This window comes from Strix aluco, chromosome 4 (genome assembly GCF_031877795.1).
Source record: "Strix aluco isolate bStrAlu1 chromosome 4, bStrAlu1.hap1, whole genome shotgun sequence".
Classification (NCBI taxonomy): Eukaryota; Metazoa; Chordata; class Aves; order Strigiformes; family Strigidae; genus Strix; species Strix aluco.
This window is the reverse complement of record NC_133934.1, coordinates 59166089-59189188: the sequence shown is the minus strand read 5'-3', so window position 1 is coordinate 59189188 and position 23100 is coordinate 59166089. Positions and strand designations below refer to the sequence as shown.

The 23100-nt window shown below is 38.8% G+C and overlaps 1 protein-coding gene across 2 annotated transcripts in view; it reads right to left on the bottom strand.

Moving 5' to 3' along the window:
• SEC24B (SEC24 homolog B, COPII coat complex component) overlaps positions 1-21478 on the bottom strand; it is a 47921-nt gene extending 26443 nt beyond the window's left edge. Inside the window, exons 1-4 of one of the 2 annotated variants that reach the window (XM_074823253.1) lie at positions 21147-21478; positions 14801-15505; positions 8171-8356; positions 2925-3029 (exon numbers count right to left, since the gene is read on the bottom strand). In XM_074823253.1, coding sequence (XP_074679354.1) covers positions 2925-3029; positions 8171-8356; positions 14801-15505; positions 21147-21267 — 1117 coding nt within the window. In that variant the 5' untranslated portion in view covers positions 21268-21478. The remainder of the gene's footprint in view (positions 1-2924; positions 3030-8170; positions 8357-14800; positions 15506-21146) is intronic. The other variant, XM_074823254.1, reaches the window with a different exon arrangement.
• Positions 21479-23100: the final 1622 nt, after the last annotated feature.

Below are 23100 nucleotides of genomic sequence, written 5' to 3'. Positions count from 1 at the left end.
ATTTGTAAATTGCAAAGAAGAAATATTATATACTTCCCAAGCTCTGCTGGAAAAGTTAAGAGGAACCAATTTGACAAATGTGTCAAAGAATATATTTTAAAAGCATGCTGGAAGTAAAAATAATGCAACTTAGTAATATTTCTGCTACAAAAACCAATAATCTATGCATAATTTCTGAGACACAGAAAAGTTCTAGTCAGAAAGTATAATCTCAGATATTTTGAAACACAAGCAAGGTCAGCCTAACTTAGAAAGTGAGAATCTTATTACTGAGTATCCCATATACTTACTGAAGACCTTTCACTTAGGGTCTTTGCCTCTAAAGAACTTTCAAACTTTGCAACATAAGCTTGAGAACTGTCAAGAGTCCCAGTGTTTACAAGAATTATGATGTGTACAAATGAGTTGCAGTTTCCTGCAGACCAAAATTAGCTTCAAACGCTAAGCTGGTCACGTGTCATGGAAATCTCACAGATTCTCCACCAATAAAAGACACAAGAACTTCCACAAAATTGAACAACAATTTTCCTATGCTTAAATTCAGCTACAACAGCTGTCAAAGTTTACTTCAGCACCAGACCAGAGAACATACTAGGAACACAGAAAAAATGTTTTATAAAGAAAACACTGCTTAGACGAAAGTAATACTTGTAACATGCTTTTACAGTTAAGTAATTATATTACCAAGGTAACTTTTGCTTTCAGAGTTCTCAAGAACTCTGTGGCAACATAGTTAAAGATCTAACTGGTGACAGTGACAGAAAACTGAGAAGCTATAGAAACACAAGTAACCAGATGTCCAACACCTACTTTTCATCATTTTCACCACCATCACAGCTTGAGCTAGAAAACTGTCTACAGAATCTGTTTAGGATTTACGTTAACTCTAGGTGACAGGGTATTAAACAGGATGCTTATTGATCAGGTAGCCTATATATTTGGTATGGGTGCCCTTTCACTCTTTTGCATAAGATAAACTGAAACATAAAGATAGCTCAAAGGCTACAGGCTTTAGTGAAATACAGAACTTGAGAGAAAGAAGCTAGGGAGTACAGAAACTGTCCCTGGTAGGTTTAGGGAACAAAGTAAGGAGACAATGGTTGCGATTGATAAAAAAAAAAATCTCACATGTCCTTTGACAGAAACCTTGGCATGGGATTAGGCAAAGATAATTATCTGTGGGAAAAGTCAGTAGGTAGCCCTGAAATAAAACCTGAAACACTCTCCTGACTCTTTTAGCCTACGCTTTAGAAAGCAGAGTTCAAACAGCAGCTGCATCACAACACCCAAAGCAAACTTCGTATCCCAAACTTCGTATCCCAAAGCATAATTGTTTTCTGGCTGGTAAAGTCTAATTAGGCTCATAGTATTAGGAAAAAAGGTATCTAAAATTAGGAAGTATCCTTAGATTTAAAGAGTTATTCAAGAGTCACTGTACATAATTTAATACTAATACTCAAGCCTGTTGAAAGATCGAATGTGTCATCACACAAAGGGTAATAAAGTAAAGAAACAGAATCAATAATCTGAAATAGCAAGAATTACAGAGAATACTCAAAGTATCCTAATACTTGTGCTCCACTGGGGTGGGGGTAATAACATCACTTATACTGATACCATTGCACCCTCCAAATATTGCCCTTCTTTGGCTGGAACAATCACAAGTGTCTTCAGCTGAATATGCCTTCCTCCTTGGAAAAAGAGCAGAGCAGCAACCATTTTCTTCTAACGTTCTACTAACAACTCAACATAAGAATTGAATCAATACTATTCAAATTGATAACATGAACCCATCACACTGCTCTTAATTATGACCTGGATGTCATTGTTATGCTCCGTTATCATTAAGAGCGCACTAAACTATTTTCACAGTATTCTAGCTTTATGATTTAATTACTTTAATAAAACTCAGAATTATATGGCACTAATTTTTTTTCTGCCTGGTTACAACATGAGTTATAATCGTAAAGGAAAAGTTACAAAAGTCTGCTATCCCAAATACTCAAAGCTAGCACACACAAATAGGAGTAGTACACCAGCACAAGGTATATGGCATTACTTCCATCTATCAACAAGGGTAGAAGCCTAATGTTCAATCTCAAAAAGCTTTTTACACTGTTACCACTTGTATACAGATTATAAAGACTTTTCTTTAAGTTAGAGGAAAAAAGATTACCATCCAAGAAACTAAGGTGATGAGAAACATCAAACTCACAAAACCAGGCCATTCCGACAAAATATAGACATAATCCTTGCAACCAAGAACGTAACGTTTCAGTCAATCAGAACAAACTGCTTCTTTAAAAAAAAAAAAAACAACAAACTTTTAAAGTTCCCTACAAAGCAATCAGGTTAAAACTGAACCTATGTGCCTGACCATAGACACATACCTTAGAAGGAGAAAAAAAGCAGCACACATTAATTTATTATCTTAAAAAGCACACTTAGTACCTTTCAATATTTACTTTACTACCTTACCTGTAAGAGTTCTGTATAGGTAAAATGAGAAACAAGATAAACACTGTTTAATGTAACAATACAACTGGCATCTAGTTGCTTAATGTAAGCAATTATCAGTCTAAGTTCTAGAGCTGGTTATCCTCAGTTAAGAGTTTAATATTTTCATTTGCAGTAGGTTTTAAAGTTATGGGAGTCTTGCAAGTTGTGAATATTACCTTGTTAGATACATAAAACATCTGATATTAATATGACAAAAAGAAAAAAAAAGACTGTTTGCTGACCACTACTGAACTCCTTTTTGTTTACTGTACTAACAACAGCTGGGAAATTTCTAGTTAACTTGATACATGATGAGTCAGAGTGACAGTTTGTCTTGAAGGAAAAAAAAAGTTTCAGGGGATGGAAATACGGAACAAGACTTGAGTAGGAAGAGAACAAGATACTGGTGTAAAGCTAAAGCCAACCTGCTTCCTCATCCTCCTCATCCTCTTCCTCATCATCTGAACTTGATGACAAGGGAGCTGGTGCAGAGCTAGCTTGATTATTAACATATCCACCATACTGCATGCCTGTGAAGTGGAAAGCACAAACATAAGAGTCAGACAGACAGGAAAGATGAGAAACAAAAGTCACAAATCATTGCATTAAAAGTGAGAGAAATTAGCCATTCTGGAGAAAATCCCAACATGCAAAAAATTAAATCTACAACCCTAGTCTCCAGAACTATAGTTCATATATGAACTATATGAGCAGTACAGCAGAAGCAGTTTTTAGTGGGCTAGTTTAGCAGAGTATTAGTAGCACATGGAAGTTAGCAGGGAATTTTATACATATGTGTGTGTGCGTGTGCACACACGTGTATATCAGGAAGTTACACAGAGACTTTCTACATACGTATTTAATATCAGTTTGTCCACTGGAATACTTTCATAAGTTAATATATAGAAATAAATTTGTCTTTACCAGACAAATTCTAATAGTGTTATGAAAACATTAATATTAAATGTTTGCTTGGCGCACCTGCCCCTTTTAAGACAGGAATAAATCACAATGGAATTCTGAACACTGTTGGAAATTAATGAAATATACTGCTGCTGCAACATACGAGAGTCCAAACATATACCTCAGCAACACAATCAATGAAATTTAAGCTAGGTAAACCCAAAAACTTGGTTACTCTGATTTTTAAATTAGTGCCTAAATTCAGGCTCATGGACCCATATTTAAGCACCTATCCACTTTTAAGATCTGGTGACAACAGAACAGCTGTTACCACCATCACCTCCAAACCATAATCTATAAGGTTTTTTAGTAGTGGGTTTTTTTGGTAGTTTTCTTTGTTGCTGTTTCATTTTGTTTGTTTTTTACAATACCTACTCTAAACATATGTGAACAATACACAAAAGCAACATATACATATACCATCTTAAAACAGAGTAAAGCATGCAGCAATGGCCTATAATTAATCTCCTACATCACTCATTATTGATGCAATTTTAGCACCTCCAAAAAATCTCAAGTTTCTCTTGTCACGTGGCAGGGTTAGCAAGGATTTTAAATGTGCTTGTAGTCAGGCAGAGACATCCCAAATACATGAAAGTGACCACTCTTTCTTTTAGCAATCCAATGGATTGCTATAGCAAGAAAATATCCTAATTCTTCAAAATTTTTCAGACTCGAGAATTTGGAATTTTTTTTTCCCCTGTAGAAGCACTGTGGCACTATTGGTGTTCTTTATTTTAACATTATAAAGCACTACAGAAGTGCTGTATATTATGCACAATCTGAAACCATCATGATTATTAATAATCCCCCTATCCACAACTTCAATCAACTTTATCAATCTTTAACTATGGGCTAAAAATGCTGTTAGTTTCATGGCTTTTTAAAAAAGGGTTAGCAAACCAACCCAAGAGGACCTCTTCAATTTCACTTAAGAAAAAACAACAGAATCAAGGTAAAGAGTATCTACTGAAACAGTGGAAGTAAAAAGAAAACAGAGAAAAAAAATATCACAACATTCTTGAGAAGCTGAACTTTCACCCAGAGGTTAGTGCAAGAGACTGACATGATTTCACTTTACCTAGTGCATTAATACTCCTACAACCCCAATCAATATATATTCTCCACAATACAAGTAGGCAATACATGAAGGCAAAATCAACTCAAGTGCAATTGAGGTACAATGCTTTGGGTTTTCTATACTGCTAAAACACAGGACTAACTCAAGTGATTTATAGTCCCATCTTTTATGAAGGCTACTGGATGCACTTGATAAAGAGGATATAGGAAAACCATTCTCTGTGCAAAACCAGATTACAGCCAAGGAGACTATGTCTTTTCTCAGGCCTGGGAGATCTACCAAAGAATAAGACAGAACAACTGCATTATTGTGAAGGAGAAAAAATAAAATAATTAACATGCAAGTAAAAGTGAAAAAAAGTCAGGATGACAAGAAGAGATAAAGCGTAACACAGAAAGCCAAAGTAAAAGAAGATAGGCACAATGTGAGTGTGAAGACAGATCTCTAACAAATACCATGTACACAGATAGGAAAAGGGCATGCCAATGCAAAAATTCCAAGCATGGGCAGACGAGAGAAAAAGACTGAATGGGTTGTTCTACTAATGCTACTTTGGAGTCTCTGGAATGTTTTCTGGAAAACAAACAAACTTCTACTGCTAACCCCTCCCTGCCTTTTCCAGCCACTGGTCACATATATAAAGGATGCATGAGTTCAGAAAGAATACAGAAAAAGAGATTAAAAAATATGCTAGTGACACAGAAGTTTAGGAATCATGAACTATGTCACTATGAATCCTCTGGAGGCAGGGCTAGTTTGACTCCTACCAGCCTTACGAATTTGCATAATTTTTTATTTTCATTGCCAGCAGTACCACAGATTTCTGTCTTTAGGCTACTCCTGTGTTGTGCTAGTACAACTGTGCAGCCACAAAAACAATTTGAGAACTGATATAGCTGAAAAAGAACCTAGTTTAAAAAGTCATTCTCGGGTGTAAAAGCCTCCTGTTCTGGTTCACTGCCCAGCAATGCCACCCATAGGACAGCACAGGGGAGAAAGCAGCAACTGAAGGGCACAAGTGGGTGGCTGAAGACAACAGTTCCAAGTGCCACCATGTGCCTAATCATGATTTCTGTTGTGACAACTCAGTTCTGCTTAGTATCTTTTACAGAGTTGCTATTAATGTTAAAGTTTCCCACTATTATAACTGCAAAAGCTTATTTTGAAATAATTATTTGAGTGAGATTACGTCATAGGTCTGGCGTAAAATGCAACCATGTAATTTAAATCCTCACAAATTTCTTGGACTGGAAATTTCTAAACCCTGCTACCAGTGTACCTGTAATAGTAATGTTGCACTCTAAGGCTTTATTCCGCTGTATTTTACAGACGCCTAGACATGTAGGTGGGAGGACAAAAAGGATAAACCGGGATAAGAACTCATTTGTCTATGAAATAAACCAACTATTTAGGCATTTTAAGTACAATCACCCATACCATGAAAGACTTTAAAACATAAAAGCACTCATTTTATGTGGCTTAAGTTTCATAATGGACGTCCCAACCAAAAATGAAAATGAAATAAGCACATGCAAAAATAAAATACATTCTGAAGTTCTTTAACTGACTCTCTACCCACAACCCTCATATTTTCAATGAATTTACTACAGCATTAAGATCTTAATATTACAAATAGTAGTTCTTACAAAGTGAACACTCCTCCATTCTTAAACTATTTGCTTTAAATTATTTTCATTTACTCATCAGCTCCTCTCATCAACATAAAACCTACGGAAGTCTACAAATAACATCCAGACAGGACACTCAAAGTTCATCTCTAGGATGCCAATTTCAAGTAGATTAGTTTATCTGCATTAAATTCATATGGATATTTATGTGAGATTAAACAGGTTTTAAAACATTTTAAGTTTTTTTGTCCTGTTAGAACTTAGCCAAGTAAACAATTAGAATATTTTAATTCTGTACAGGAATGCCTACACAGGAGCCTAAAACAATGAAATCCCCTTTAAAAATTAATTCAAACTGGTTTTCCAGAATGCTTTCATGTAGACAACACTACTCTATAGTAAGAAAAAAAATCAGACCATTTAATCTCTGCATGAGAAACACACTTGCAATTCTAACAAGCCAAATATTCAGTAGACATGTTCTACTTTTTCGGTAGGTTAATTTCTACAAATAAAGTTATCATGCTTAATTGTTGATAAAAAGGTATTGCAACATATAATGACATGTATATGGATTTCTTATTTATTAATGTAAATACAGCTAGATCAATGCAAAGTCATGATGACTGATCTTTATATTCCGGACATAGGTGTATCGTTGGTTTTAAAGTGTGTTCATTCAGCTACACATTGCATTAACCTTCACTTATATGGAAGTATTCGAATTCAGTGAAGAGTTCAGCAATCACAGTGATTTGTATCTAACGTACCAAGTGTTCACACATTTTATAGGAATCACTGCAATATACATCAAGGCAAGCGCAGTTAAACAGCTAAAATTTTTCTCATTAGAAGCACGGTTACGCAATTTCTTTGGAAGATGAAGCAACAGTTTTTTCCAGCAAGCATACCTACAGTACAAAATCTACCCAAAATCAACTATAAAACTGTGCAAGAACCAAGCACAGTTTCAAAAACTGATTTATCGTTTTCCTTAAAAAGATACACTGTACATAGGACTTTATAGCAATGAAGAATTATCTTTTTGCCTGTAAGATATACAGAGCTGATTCACAGACAAGTTACTACTTTACATTCTCCACTCTACCAGAAAAAGAAGTGGATGGAGGAAATGGGGAAATTTAGACATTTACGTTAGGAGGATTTTGAAATTTAAGAATAAAAAACATGCCGTGACAGTCACACACCATGCTTTTGGGAATTATTTTGAACATTAGACATATAACATTTTTATGGACAAAAGCAATGCCTACTTCCACCTCAAACACTGAGTTCTTTTTCCACAAGAATGTAAAATTCTGAAATTACCAAGAGAAAACACAGCCAAAAAAAATTAAAATCAGCACAGTAAATCAGATTTGGAGTACTAGATACAGAAACAGGTAACAGTCAAGAGGCAAGTCAAAACATCAGGGCAGAATTCACATGGCTGAAGAAGGCTCAAGACCCTAGTTCTTTGTCAAGAGCCTACCAACATCAGAATAGGAAGGAGCTTTTACAAGAACTCTTGCAGAAGCTTTCAATGGGAGCTTACAGCTAGGGAATAAGAAAACAATTCTATCAGTTTGAACTCAATACTCAAACACACTTTGTTTCCTCATGCAAATTGCTAGTTTACACCTGATTTTTCAATATAGACTGATTACAAAAGCTACTTTTAAGACCTTCTTCCAAGTTAGTGAGCAGCTTTTTAGAATAAGGGAACTAAAAGAAGGGCTTTTTGAGGAAGAGACATGTTAAGACTGCCAACAAGACAAACAAGCCAAAGATGACATACAGCCAAAGGAAATCAAACAGAATTGCTATGGGAAGCTAGAACCAAGGTGCTATAAAATGAGAACACTAAGGGAGACTAATGAGATGCAAGAGATGTACTCCAGTCAAACACAGAAGAGCAGCAGTAAAGCTTCCAGAATTCATGTGCACATGTGGAACAGGGCAGAAGTCTGTACTGTAACTTCCCATTCCCTTTTAGTACCTTCCTGAAGGGCCAACTCTGGTGACTGCGTAACAGAGGGCGAAGATCGTGGCTGTGAAGAAAGGCTTGGAGCAGGTGTCCTTACAGAGGAGATCACAGCAGAGGAAACAGCTGTTCCAGCCCCAGGTTTGGTAAACAGAACACTCTGGCTCACAGGGTGCACAGGCTGTGAAGAACCAATGCCACCTGAAAACAAAGCAGAAAAGCACGAACGCTTTGTATTTGCACAGACGATTAGACAATGCAAGCAATCACAATTGATTTCACAGTAACTACAAAAACAATACAGTACTTCAAAAAGACATGCCTTCAAACAAGTATAAATGGAAAAGTTGGTTGGTTTTCAAATTAAATACCTGTAATGTTAAAATTCCATTAAAATTAACAAATTGCTCTAACAACTAACAGCAAAAAGGGAAGCATGATGTAGTAAGATCAAGACCAAGCAGAAGCTAAATTGATCCCTTTTTGATCCATCCCCACGACTCCATGCTTTCACAGGTTCCTCTTCCCATATAAGAGGAACACAGTCCATGTCGGAGAGCTCCCTCTCAATATTCCTCCCACAGGCAGGAAACCTGAAAACCAGTTGTGTAGCAGACCAGTACTCTGCCTCAGTCACAGGGCTGGCACTTTGCAATTTTGGTACTCAATTATGAAACCCATATTCCAAGCAATCTGTTTCAATCAACCCTGAGCATTCTGCAGAACTTCTGATGTGTTTTAAACATCTGGACTAGATATAATCTGCTTAAAAAAGTCAGATTAGTGCTTTGAGAGATTTAACACAGTCCAGTTGAAATTCCTATCAGAGAAGGACAGTATAACTTCAATTAAGTTAGCTTTTAAGAGGGTCACTCTTTGGTTGAGAAAATTCATCATCTTATGATTCTTTCTAAAAAAACAGACAGAACAAGCTGTTAAAAATAAGAATAGAAAGGAATTGGTTTGACCAATACTACCCAGTAAACAAACACAGATATTAAGCAAGAACAAATTCACTGTTTGTATTTGTAGAGTACTTAAGTTACAGACTTCACTAGAGGAAGCACATGTAATATTAACTTTGCTTCCTTTGCACATACAGCAGTGTAGTTCATACAGTCCCTGACTTTTCCTTAAATCATGGAGTTGATATCTGAAAGGACTTTATAGGGAAGTTGAGGCTTCTTGTGGAGGGGGAAGAAGACATGGCTTAAACTGATCCTTCTGTTTTTCTAATTTACCATCAAAATTAACAGCATACATTTTCACCACTGCAATGGAACTTTTATTTATTATGGGGTTTTCATATATAATGTTAAGCATACATATTGGCTTTTTTCACAAGTGTTATCAAAATTAAAATATGTATTTTCCCAAGTACATACACACAGCATTTTCTATTGAAATGCATTTGCTATAACCTCTGCTTCTACAGACTCCCCACGGAAGCATCAGCACCTGTCAGCAGAAATGTTCAGTTAGCTACACAGCTTCCTCAAGCAAGATATGCAAGACAACAAGGGAAGTTCTTTGTGACATTAGTATGCTCTCCAAGGTTTTGTAGCAGAGAGAGTTGTTTATGGGGTTACGGTATTTTCCACACTTCAAGTCAATATAGCAATGCTTGCAGCATCAAGCACTGCTGTAGAGCATGCTTAATGCTATAATGTCAGTGTCACATGTTCAAAGCCAAAACCAATTTACACCCAGATTAGCTGAAGTTTTAATACACTCCTGCCAAGTACCAGTATCTGTTCTCAAACAAAAGTTATTCAAAATATCCTTCAAAGTTACGTGGATCCTTTACATGTATTGTAAGAAAACATTTTTAAACCCTGAGCAAAAAAGTAACATAATTTTTTATTTCTATAAGAACCCAACTTGCAAAATTACATGTTAAAACTTTATTTGGTGACTTTGGAAGGTTTTGAAAAGCTGTAAGTAACCAAGACCAAAGGAAACACTTGGAGAAAGTTAAACTTTGAAAATATATCATTTATAACATATCATCACATGAGACAATCTAAAGTTAAGGTAATTACGCTATCACTTAATTTTTTTTTTCCTCTGGCCAGTAAGAAGTTGCAACATGTACTGATCAGTTTAGGACAGCATATTTTAGCTCAAGACAAAGCTGGACTGAACACTAGTTTAGAGTACAAGTTTCCCCATCAGCTTATCCAGGACAAGCCCAATCAGGCCATACAACATTCCCACCAGCTGATGTCATGAGAAGCCAAGAGTTTTGTCAGGCTGCAATAAATACAAAACACAATCTCAACGACACAGTATTTTCTGTTTTTTATCTTCCACTCTTCTCACCTTTCAACCATGAACATCTCTTTCACCAAAAATGACCAAGTATATCACTTGGTTACAAAAGCCACGTACCAATAAGGATCTACAGCTAAAAGGTATGTTACAGAAAGAATCTGCAGAGCTGTGCAAATTAGCAGTGTAATTCATCATTTTTCCTATACACTATCACTTAAAAGTTTTTATTTAATTTCTAACCTGAGACCTTCAGGTAGTAGTTAAAAAGTGTATCATCACAGCATTTTCTCACGTTTTCAGAATAGATGCAAGAACCATCCCTTTTGAGTTGCTACAGCTGTGATCTGGATTTCCTGCCCCCCAACATGCAATTTCTGCTGAGAGATTTACCACCATCTCCCTGCAGCTTGGTTTTTGAACAGCATCCTATCTCCCTGACTTTATCTCAGCTGCAGTCCTTCCCCTTTTTCCAGCCATACCTATATTAGCAGATTTACAGGATTACAGCCTACATTCCCATGGAACTGGGGCAGCAAGGACTTTAGATCCTGATCTGACATAAGGGGAAGTATGTGCATGAGATAAAGAAATTAAAGTGTCTCCTGCTCAAGCAGACCATCTGCGATTACAGGACAGTAGACAAGATCCAGGAAGCAAAGAAACGCACACCATATACCCACAGAAGGAGCTCTCTATCCCCCTCTCCTCATGGAGCCAGGGAGGAATCCAGTAAGATTTGGGCATTCTGGCTGACATCCACACTGACTGGAAAGCACCAAGAAAAATCAGAGTGCACTGATTTCAGCTGAAATAAGCTGGAAAAACATTAAGGAAAGCTAGTGACCCAGAAAAAGAAAAAGCCTAAACAATACAAAGTGTGTTATCTACATAGCATAACACTGTTTCTGGGCAGATTTATACCAACACTGTTCTGCTGAAATACAGAATTTAGAACTAGAAGAGGGCGTTTTTGCTAGATGAAACTAGTTTAAACCAGCAAGTAGAAAAATCTCAAATTACATGCTTCTACTTTATTTATACTTCCTAAAGCAAAGAAAATTACTCTCACTGTCTGCTATTCATCAAAATAAGTCAACTTCCAGCAAAAGATTCCTCTTAAAATAAGTTTCTTTTCTTCTGGTGAAATCTCAGCAAGCTTCACTGAAAATACTTCAGTGATTTCAGAGAGTGGCTGCCAAAGTTTTAGAAAAATATTCTGTTGCAATTCTGTGTCCTTAGTCCCTGACATACATCAGCTCAGGGGTTTGATCTTAATAGATTCAGCATTTTGGGGGCTTTCCAGGGCCCTACACAAACTAGTTTCTCTAAAAATCCAACTGAAAGTCCAACACTTAGAACTTTTCTGATTCAAGTAGAAAACAATTCAGAAATCACCAAACTTCTGAAAAGCCTGTTTCCTAAATCCTGTTTAAACACACAGATTTTATTAAAAACATGGCATTCTTCTATATGAAGAATGTTTCATTTTCACCACTGAGAGCTTGCAGTGTTCACTGACTGCACAAAACTGCTACTGAAAAATACATTAAGACAGCAGTATCCTGAGTGACAGTCTTTCTAAGATTTGCTTATTCATAATTTAAGGATTGTAAGGGGTCTTTCTTCACAACACAGCAGCAATGACAGCAAACTGTCTTATTGGCACTCTAATAGTAGGATACTGTATCAAAATTACCTGAACAGTCACAGAAAGCACACTTAGAAATTTCAGTATATCTTAAATTGTTTTTCAAGCAATTTTACTAAAATGCACAGAACAGACTGCAACTGCTTTCCATCATCATTTCCTTCCTGGAGAACAGCAGGGAAGATTAAATATTCAGAAAAAATCCTTCTTACGAATCATTCATCATTAAGAAAATTCCTTATGTGCTGCACTCCGACACTTTCCAAGGATGTACAAGAACTGGCAAATAATTTTCAAGATCCAACTCCTTTTTTTTAAAGGCTGCAAACAATTAGAATACTATAGATAAAATGACTCCATCTGAGAACAGTAAGGCTGCACTGGGGAACTTAGAAAGCCTATCAGAGTTCCAGAAAGTAAATCAATTATGCCAGGACCAAACAATTATTTTCCATCTTTTACAAGCCAGGTGTTGTAGCAATTGAGTTTTTAATATATTTTAGCCAAAGATGTTGAATTTCAGACTTAAAAAAAAATTAGATATTATTGGAGACAGTTTAGCCCCATACTTCAAAAATGGTTAAGTCTTTAGAATTTAATAATAAAACAACCCAGGTCTTCCTTCAGACTAGCTACCGGTTGTTATCTTTATTTGCTCTTTCCTAGTCAGTAAATACAGAATCATGTGTGTGCTGAAGTTGAACCAGGATTCATAGGGAAGAGAAAATAGAAATAAATCAGTTCCACAATTCAGTCTACTGTGCAACAAAGCACCCAGGCATGCTTACCTCAGCAGCTCTGCAAGCTCAGAGTTTGAATGTGATTTAAGTAATTATGCCTACAGTTGGGCAAACAAACCAAGTACTGCAATATTATTCAAATGTAACAGAAACAGTGGATCAGTGTCTATTTCTGTAATTGCGAAGTGTATACCTATTACACACCACTACCAGAGCCAGTTCTATTGTCAGCTCTTTGAAATTCAAGCATAATATTACTACTTTCTCTTGAGGCCATGTATTAACTCAATCAGTCCCTTAAGAACAACACTGAATGGTTCAGAAATAAGACTATCCACTGCTCATATTGCCCTTCATGGTCTGGTCAGCTCCACTGTTTCACCTTTAAAACAGCTGTTCCTTATAAAAAACATTGTATGAACAAATCGGATTTCAAGACACCTCCAAAAGAAATAAGATTAACAGGCATTTAAATTAAAAACTTCTATAAATAAAACACTAACAGTCTGAACAAACAGTAAGTCATTTTCATACAACTACTGCAAGTCTTACTATTCTGGAATAGTACCTGCATTCTGTCAAGTCCAGCTGCAGATTCTGCGCTCAACAGAATCAATTTTTTCGGCCAGAGTTTTAAGCTTTTAGGCCTTGAAAGAATTCATTTTTATGCTCAATTGTGAAATAGTATTAACTTCCAAAGCTTTTTAAGGAGCTCCCTAATTTTTGTCTTGAAACCATATTTTGTTTCATGTTTTTGAAATATTACAGAAAATTGCACAGAGCACCTTGTAGAGACAGAATGCAAATCTACTAATATTCAAAGTACTAAAACCGAGCTGAAGGATGACACTCTACATCCTAGAAAAAAGGAGGGAAAAAAGTAATATTGAAACTGAATTCAACCTTGATATGGATCGGATGAGTGTGATTTAAGCTTAGCTGGTTTTCCCAGGCAAAGCTTTACCATCATCAAAACCATGTTTTTTCATAAGTCCTTGGTCTTAGAAAACCTCAGCTACAAGGACTCCTAGAACAATTGCAATGTTAAACTATAATCTGAAATATCTGTCATAAAAAAGGAAACATTCTACAGTTCTCTAATATCTGACATGACAGAAAAAGAAAACCATTAGTCTTGCACAGCTTACAAGTCAAAACTGCATGAAATCAGAAAATTACCAGTATAGAAAGAAAACCAGAATTTCCCTGCACACGCTAGTGCTCTCTTAGAGGGAGAGCAAGATACTTCAATGTGGAGGCACTCCCACGTCTCTAATCTCTTTCATTCTTCCTACCAAGTACTGTCTGGACTATGAACGTGTACTCAGTTTTCCCATGAAGTAGAAGCTGAAGCTACTAGTGAGGACTGAGTGCACTTGCCCTCAGCTGGCACCTTCACAACTCCATTCTCTATAGCTACGTCCATACTAAAAACATCAAGTTGTTGCTTACAAAAATCAGGTAAAACCATCAAAACTGCACTCCCATTTAAATGCTTAGCGAAAATCCTGAATTGCCTCCAAACCCAAGTAGGCTTCCACTTTTTCTGAGCTTTCTGAAGAGTGCATGTGTGTTCACTTACATCAAATTTAAAGTATCATCTTAAATCATGACTTTAAAAAAATTCTCTAGCAAGGAAACAAAAGAAGTATCTTTCCGATTAACAGACTTATTTCAGAAATTACACATTCCTTCAAAACTGCATTAAAAAATACCCTCCCAAGGCCACTAACATGAAACCATCCCCCAAATAGTGTTTTCTTCTGTATCTCAATAGAAACATGTCAAGTGATACGACTAGCTGCTATTGTGAGGACTGTGGTAACCAAACGAATGAATAAGGACAAGAATGAATAAGGACAGAATTAAAAATAACGATACAGAACTTCACATAGCAAACAAGTACAAACCAACAAAAGCACATGATTTCTGATGTTTCCCAGACACATCTGGAAATTCACTGTCCTTCAAATAATGCCATACCTGCATTTATTTGGTTGTTTACTTTAGCAACTGATCCAGTGAGATTCCTGCAAAGGTTGTCTTGAACAGATTGAGAAGATGAAACAGTTGATAACGTTGTATTATATCCCACGGGAACATGCTGTTGAAGTGAATGAGGTACTGATGTACTCTGGCTAGAAAACGTATTTGTCTCTTTGAACTGTCCAACAGCAGGTAGGCTCTGAGAGGTAAATGCCTGCCCATACACACTGCCAGCAGCCGCAGAATAGGAAACATTAGGATACACAGCACTAGAAACCACAGGCATGGTGTAATGATCAGAATTAAGGGGAAATCCCTGAGATGCAACTGAAGAGCTGACAGAAGTGCTGTAGTGATTACCAAATGCTGAATATGACTGCTGAGCACTCGTATGCAAGTAGGACGCGGATGATATTGCTCCTTGAATGGGTCCTTCAGCTGACCCCCCTGTATGGGGAGGAGTTTTGTTGTACAGCTGCTGTGATTCCTGTGTATTCAACACACTGGTACCCACAGGTGGTGTCATAACATTTTGTGCTGGTGCTGAATAGTAGGTAGGGTAGTAACTGGCTCTATACTGATTATCCAAATGTGAAGCAGCAGCTTTATTGGGCACTTGGGAATAGTGTCCTGAGGGTGCACTATAGTTTGGGGGATGCGAGCCATAGCCAGAGGGTAACTGCATCCGACTCTGCACAGGACCTGAAACAAAAAAGAAAATGTCATGTGTTAAAGGTGCATCTGCTAGTAGTGCCAATGGACTCTGTACTTACTCAAACAACTGGTTTTTTTCTTGTTTCCTGTCACTATTCTTGAGGATGATCTCCATCAGCAGAAAGAGAACAAGCATAATGCATCCAAAATACAATATTTGAAGTAATTTTCAAACACGCAGAGAAGTAACAGAAAAATGGATTGCTTCCATTATTGAAAGAGGTTTCCATGCCAAGATTGTATGCCTCACATTTGTATTTTGAATATTTTTAAGAGTTTAAGGAGGTTAATATTTAAACAAATAGTGCAACAGTAAGCATCAAACTGATGTTTCTAAGTGTCTGAACACAACAGCATGCCTTAAAGAAGCTGACTGAAAATGGAAAATGAAAAGCTGCAGTCAAAACAATATGTCAATATATAAAAATGTAAGTACTCTTCTTTACAAGTCCTCAATACAGTGACCAAGACAAAGTGCTACAGGGCAGTTATCTTCTATGTTCTTTTGTCTTATGCTTTTATGAAACTACAGAGTATCTGACAAGGCACTTCATTTCTGTTTACTGCCTGATATTTACATCAAATATAAGAGTTGCTGGTATCAGAAAAACTGGCCTCTGCTGTCACTGCAACTGGCTCCACAGCATTAGAGGTTAATTGCATACTGGTCCAGCAGGGTCAAACAAGCACTTGTTTGCTAGAGACCAAATGTTAACTATGTCCAAGCTGTTTTTTTCAATGCCAACCGATCAATGGTAAATCTGAAAGTTCTTCCTCAAGTTCTTTTCCAGATCCCTATTTTTATTTTCTAGTGAACCACAAATGCCTTTCCCTGGATTACTTCCTTTCTTAAAATTACCACACTCTACTGCTTACGTCACACTGAAAGACTATGGTGTCATTTCCCAAACGCTGCTGAATAGAAACACAAGCACAGCACTGCACCACTAGCTGTGATGATAATGAATTGTCGATTCCCCCCGCCCCTTATATTTATAATGATTACAGAATGTAAGCATTGCTTCTCTTGTCTTGAACTTCTGAGAAGTTACTGTTCTCCAAGTAATACCCAGATGTTCTATGATTAACTTGCAAGGCAATTTTAATTAATTCGTTAACAGAATCCTGTAAGCAAGGAACATACTGTCCAAAACTGCTTTCTGATAAAATTAAAAATGCCTTTTCATAATTGACAACCCAGAAAGTTGAGTAGAAGAGAATGGAGCTGAAAAATGAACAAAAGTAACTTGGACTGCTGGGTCAAAAGACAGGCATTTTGGGAGAAAGCATAACGAGTTTAAAAAAAATTACATCCTGAGTTTTAAAGAGAGAGTGTGACTATGCTTCTGATTCACTGTTTTCCTGAAAAAGTGGGAACTGCTCATAGAGCTCTGTAGTTTGCTCTCCTTTAAAGGAAAATGATTTTGAGTTAGCAAGTCATTAACAACTACCTGAACTCTGGCAGACTTTTGATCTGTGTTTTTAGTCTGAAAGAACAAACTCAAAAATACAGGGGTAACTTATGTTTGTCAAGGCTTATTGCTTTAAGCAGTTATGTCACTTAAGACGGCAAGAAAAGATGTTTTCTCTAAAGAGTCTGTCTATTTATTCTACTAAAATATGCAGAATAAACTAACTGAGCAGGTATAATTTAGAAACTGGTCTAGAAGCACCTGACTTCTAAATAAAAGGTGGTACATCAAGTCATCTACTGCAAAGTCTTGCAGTATCTAGCTCTGGTTTCAAAACATACACCATAAATAAAGACAGATTTAATTACCAATACAAGATATCAGTCTCTACATTATAGAATGCCCTGGTCATCTTTATTTACATTTTTAAGTAGAAACATCTGTAAGTTTCAAACTATACATGAGCACACAAGAGTATAAATCCCACAAAGACCTAAGACTGACACACCTGACATTTGAAAAATTATATTTTTTATTTCAAATTCCTGGTCCTTTAAAAGCAAGTTTTACCATTACATATGAAAGATTATCTGAAGTTTTTTGTCCATTTGGTTATAGAGAATGTGAGTAGAAAGTAATTTTTGTACTGCAATTAGTAGCTGAAGCTACTAATGATGACTAGATAATTGGACACTTTTCAACACTGGAAATCTTGGTACATGTTCAGTGTCATTTCAAAATCTGGTTAATTGCACAATCTGTCCTGATGTCTCAGGTACTCTACCTTCCTCCCCAGACATGTGACAAATCTCTCAAGAAAAACTCCAGGAGAGGAGTTGAAAACCTTAGCTGCACATAGAATGCGTTCTGTGAAAACACCATCTCTATAATAACAGCAATGAACCTCTCCTTCTACAGACAAATGAACACTTTGTAATATTATAAAGTATAACTACACAGACATTAACAGGTAAACCCCAAAAGCCTTACCACTTTTTAAGGGAGAAAAAAAGCCACCACAAAAACCCCCCAAAACCAGTGCTATGGCTATACCACTATGTGAATTAGTAAAGGTTTGCTTGCTAGTGTCACGTCAGTTTGGTTTTTACATCCATGCATTCTCTCACCTGAATAATTTAGCCATCTGCCACGTACCCTACCTGTATGTAGCCTACGTGCCCTGCAACACCAACTTCCTTTCTAGCCAAGAACATCTGTTAGTTTTCTGTAACTTTTAACATCTCTTTAGCCACCTCCAGAAAAGACTCACTACAGCTCCCTTACAGGATGGACTGGTGCCTTGTTAACTGCTGGCAAACAAGCCAGCAAATCAAGCCACTGCTGAGCTCTTGCCATGGCTCAGTCATGGAATTAATGTCTAGTTCCTTCATTCACAGCTTCCGATTTTCATAAAATATTCAGGGATTTCGTATCTTCCAGACCTCTATCCTCTTTATCAAGTTTAATGAAACTATCCAAAAGATCTAAAGTCTGAGGAGGGATGAAAAACATGGCTAAATAACATCATAATGAAAATTATGGTCCCAAAATGCTAGTAGAGATACCAACGGTAATCTTACAAACCAGTTGTAGGCAACACTAGACAAAAATCTTCTGCAGAACCATGGGGATTCAATACAATTATCTTCTCAGCGTTACACTGCAATACATTAAATGGTTAGCACTGAAGTCCTCCATTGCTACTAGAAAAATACATCACCTTTTAGTGCTGATTTAACAAGCAACATTTTATTATGATGAAATTAGGAAACAAGTCCACTTAGATACAAAGCCACGTGCAAGACTACTACAATAAAAGCTCCTCAAACTTGAAAGACTTTATTCAAAAGAATTGTATTTTAAAGCCCCAGACTTATGAACAACACCCCACACAAGGGCTCTTGGTTTTGGTTTGGTGTTGGGTTTTTTTTGAAACACTTAATTTCAGTATAGGATCAAACAGAGCACTGTAAGAGAAGAAAAAAAAAACCACACAAACAAGAAGGTTTTGTGTTGGTTTGTTTGGTTTTTTTTTAAAAAAAACCCTTAAATTATACTAAAACTAAAGTTTCCAAGGGTCTCAAATGGACTTGGTCATTGAACCATGCAAAACTTACTAAAAACAAAGCTTGACATCCTTTTTTAATATCACTGTACGTGCAACAGGTTGCTTGCTTTCTGCAAAAAACAGTCCCCGTTTCATCAGATCCCAGTACCTTCAAACTTTTACCTGAAAAATCCAAAGGATGCACTAGTGTCTTCTTTCATACAATATAGAAATAACTGTATTCACTTAAGTACCTTACATTTAAACTCCATTATACTGACACAAAATTAAATTTCGAAAGCAACAACAATCTTGTGAAATTTAGTTTCTATCAGACAGAATGGAAATTTCCAGTACAGTCTTTTTCTGTTACTATTCCACTCTACTCCCCTTCTTATTACAATTAAGAAAAAAAAAAAACCAGCCTCAAAAACCTGTTATAACTTCAGAAGATTAATATGAAAAGACGACAGACACACTAACCTAAACATTCTGGGATGCTAGTGCTAAATGCTGCAAAATGACAAATTCAGAGTTCTTGGCTACAAATCATCAAACACACACCACTGCAAGATATCTTAAGGAACACATAAGCCAAAGTTAAGTTGAGTAGTTAGCAAGTTATGCAATAAAAATTCCAGACTATTTCTGAACAGCATATACATTTCTCAGAATTAAAGAAAAAGTGTTTCGCAGAAAATAGATGGTCTACTACAAGGTTTTAAACAAGCTGTTTTTAAGAATATTAGCAGCAACATCAAGTTAATTATTTAAAATAACAAATAATAATGATGGCTCTCTAAAATTAGTGTTTCATTCAGGACAACGTATGATGTCAGTTTCTATTTGTTTCTGTGAAACGCACTTCCAGGTTACTGATGCTATAGTAGCTGTGTCCTGATAACGACAGGGTTGTTCTTTGTTAAAAGCCATATAAGTTGGCATTTTCTGAATTTTGACAAAACTCAGCATTCCAATACTAAAGTTCAAACACGGGGCATTAGTATCTCCGTAAAATCTACAATTCAATTACCTTCCTTTTCATTCCCTTCGGTGACTTTTGCATTATCTGCAAACTGACTCAAAACCTACTTTATAGGCATGTAACTCCTTATTGCCTAGCTACCCCTTTGGATATGAGAAATATTTATTCATGAGTAAAAAATTTTGTAGGTCGTTACCCTGCATACTGATCTGTGCAGAAAAAACACCTGTGCACAAAACAGCCTGACTACAAAATAAAGGGTTTAACAGCAGGACCTACAACTGTGCAAGCAAGAGACCCAGTTTAGACATCAAATCATCATTAGATGGGGACAAAGATCATACAAGCATTCTGAAAAGTTAATGAGGTGTATTAATAAAGAACTGATTTTATAGCGCACCAATTTAAAAATGAGGAAGTGCACACTAATTATTTTAATTCACAGCACAGTTAGTCTCAATACCCCTTCCACCTGAAAAGCAAATCAGTTTTTTGTGACTTTGAACTATTTTACCTTTGGTTTTCGGTGGCCCACGTTTCCCTGATCCAATCTTGCTTATTCAGCTCAAACCCCAAGATCCGGGGTGTGAATGCCTACCCATCTACCACTTTTAAGTTCATAAACAGTTACGAAGTAAGTCAGTCATCCACAAGCCGTGGTTTTCTGCCCGCGCTCTCCCGCTCGGCCGCCAGAGCCGAGGCCTGGAGGTGCTTTGGCCTCCTGAGCATTCCCGAAAGCACAAAGCAGGCGCCACAACGCCGAGCAGAACCCAACTGGGGAGGGAAGCAGTGGATACCCCCTCCCGCGCTCCTTCAGCGAGGCTGGCAGAGCCTGCGCTTTCTTAAAAGTTAACTCCGCACGTCGCGGCGGGGGCCCAGGCCGGGCCCTGCGCTCCCCCGGCGGCTCCGGCTGCCTTTCGGAGAAAGGGCTTTGGTACGTGCCGGCTCCGTCGCGGCCCACCGGGCCCTCCGCCGGCCCCGCGCCCACGCCACCCCCGCAGAGGCCACCCCGGCGACCCGCACCTCCCGCCACCCCAGGAGGAGGGAAAAACGAGCAACCCCCCCGGCACCCCCCGCCGGGCCCCCCAGCGAGGGAGCAGCGCAGCTCGCCCCGGGGACCCGGCGGGCGGCCTCTCCCCGCCACCGCCGCGGCCGCCAGCGCTAGGCCCCGCGCAGGCCCCTCACCGTTCTGGTAGCGAGGCGCGCCGCTCTGAGGGGCCGCGGCCTCCCGGGAGGCGCCGGGCCCGCCCGGGTAAACGGCGGCGGCACCGGCGGGCCCCGGCGGCAGCCCGGCGGGTGCGGACATGGCTTCTTCGCAGCGCTTCCTCACTCCGGTCCGGTCCGGTCCGGTCCGCTCCTCCTCCTCCTTCTTCGTCTTCTTCTTCGCCCCGACCGCAGCCGGGCGTCAAGGGTCGCCAACAGACGGAACCCAACGGGCGGGAGGCCGCGGCCGCCCCACGGGAGCGGGGAGGGCAGGAGCGCGCAGGCGGGCCCGAGCGCCCCTCCCGCCGCCCTACGGCCGCTGCCGCCGCCCACAGCGCCCCCTGGCGGCGCCTCCTTCCACGGCACGGCACCGCCCCGCCCGGCGTGAGGGAGGCCGGGAGGCACGTCCCGCCCCGCCCCGCCCGCCCAGGCCTCGATTCCCGCCGGGGTCCGTAGCCGCAGCCCGACTGAGCCCCGCGCCTCGCCGGGGAAGGGCTAACCTCGCCCGCTCCGTGCTGGGAACGGCCTGTGTGGCAGGGAGGAGCAGCGCGGCGCGGCGGGGCTGGGCCCGGCCCGGCCGATTAGTCCGTGGGTGACGGGGACTGCGTGCCCTGTCTGTAACCCTGTGGGTGCGGGCAGGCAGACTGCGGGAGGGTGAGGCTTTTCCATCCCTGCCTCGGAGCACAGACATGTACATACACCTCCTATCATTTTGCCCAGCTGAGGTTTTTCTGTCTGTATAGATAATATATGCTATCTATATTTTAGGAATATATGTACCCTGGAACACGTAGAAGTAATGTGTGTTCGCTGTGCTGGGAGAAAAGGTCTCACGAGATGAGGTGAAGTGACAGCTTTCCTGCTGCAGTTTTTCTATACACAGATAGAAAAGCCTCAGTGAGGCAGGGTGAGCTGAGGCAAGGCTTTTCTTTCTGTATTAGGAGAGCACACTCTCTCTTCTCTCTCTATAGTATGTATATACCATCTGTATAGACAGAAAGTCCTTGACAAGGAAGAGCGAGGCATGATAAGGCAAGGCTTTTCAGTCTTCGTACAGGATATATACCATATATTCTCTAAACAGAAACGAAAGTGTTGGTGAGCCTCCCCTGTTGGCTACTGTTGGCAAAGGATCTCCATCCAATTTAGCGCTTTCCGAAGTCAATCACATGCTAAACCATATTAATTTTGACTGTTTGTGTGTCTGTCTATCACCTATCATCTGTCGTTCACTCAGACACTATTCAAGATGGAATTCATTGCTCAGCTTCTTTTATTAATTCTGTACAGAAGTTGAAAGCACAATAACATATACTGGTGATCGTATTGTCAAGACCAAGTCCAACAACACTGAGTGACTTGTTACATATATTTAACCAGTTTCTTTGCTGTTTGTATGCTGGTTTTCCTACCGGTTACTACGCATGTCTGTCATTAAATAATACTTTTTTAATTACTTTGCCTGTATGCTAAGCATATGGTCCAGCTCTGACTGTTACTGTTATTACAAAGCATGCAGGGTATCTTTAAATATTGGAGGAACTGACTGTACTTTAAAGTCTCTCAGCCTTCACACCCTATCAAATTATGTAGAGGTGACTTGCACAGGCCTTCATTAGTCCTTTGATAGACTGTAGATCCGTATCTGAAAGAAGTAGTTTCTTTTCCATGCCCTAATAAGCTAGGGCAAGAAATGATGAGTTCAAAATGCAGCAAAGTTCAGATGAGCTATTAAGGAAAAAAAACATTACCCTAACATACAAAATGACTAAGTGACATAGGAATGGTGTGATGTTGACATAATCGAAGGACTTTTAACAGGGGTTACACAAACATGTTGAGAGTCAGAATGCCATCCAGCTTTGGTGCAAGTGACCTCCTGAAGTCCCTTCCAGGGCTATATGTTGTGATACGGTCAATAAATCCCTCTATTAAA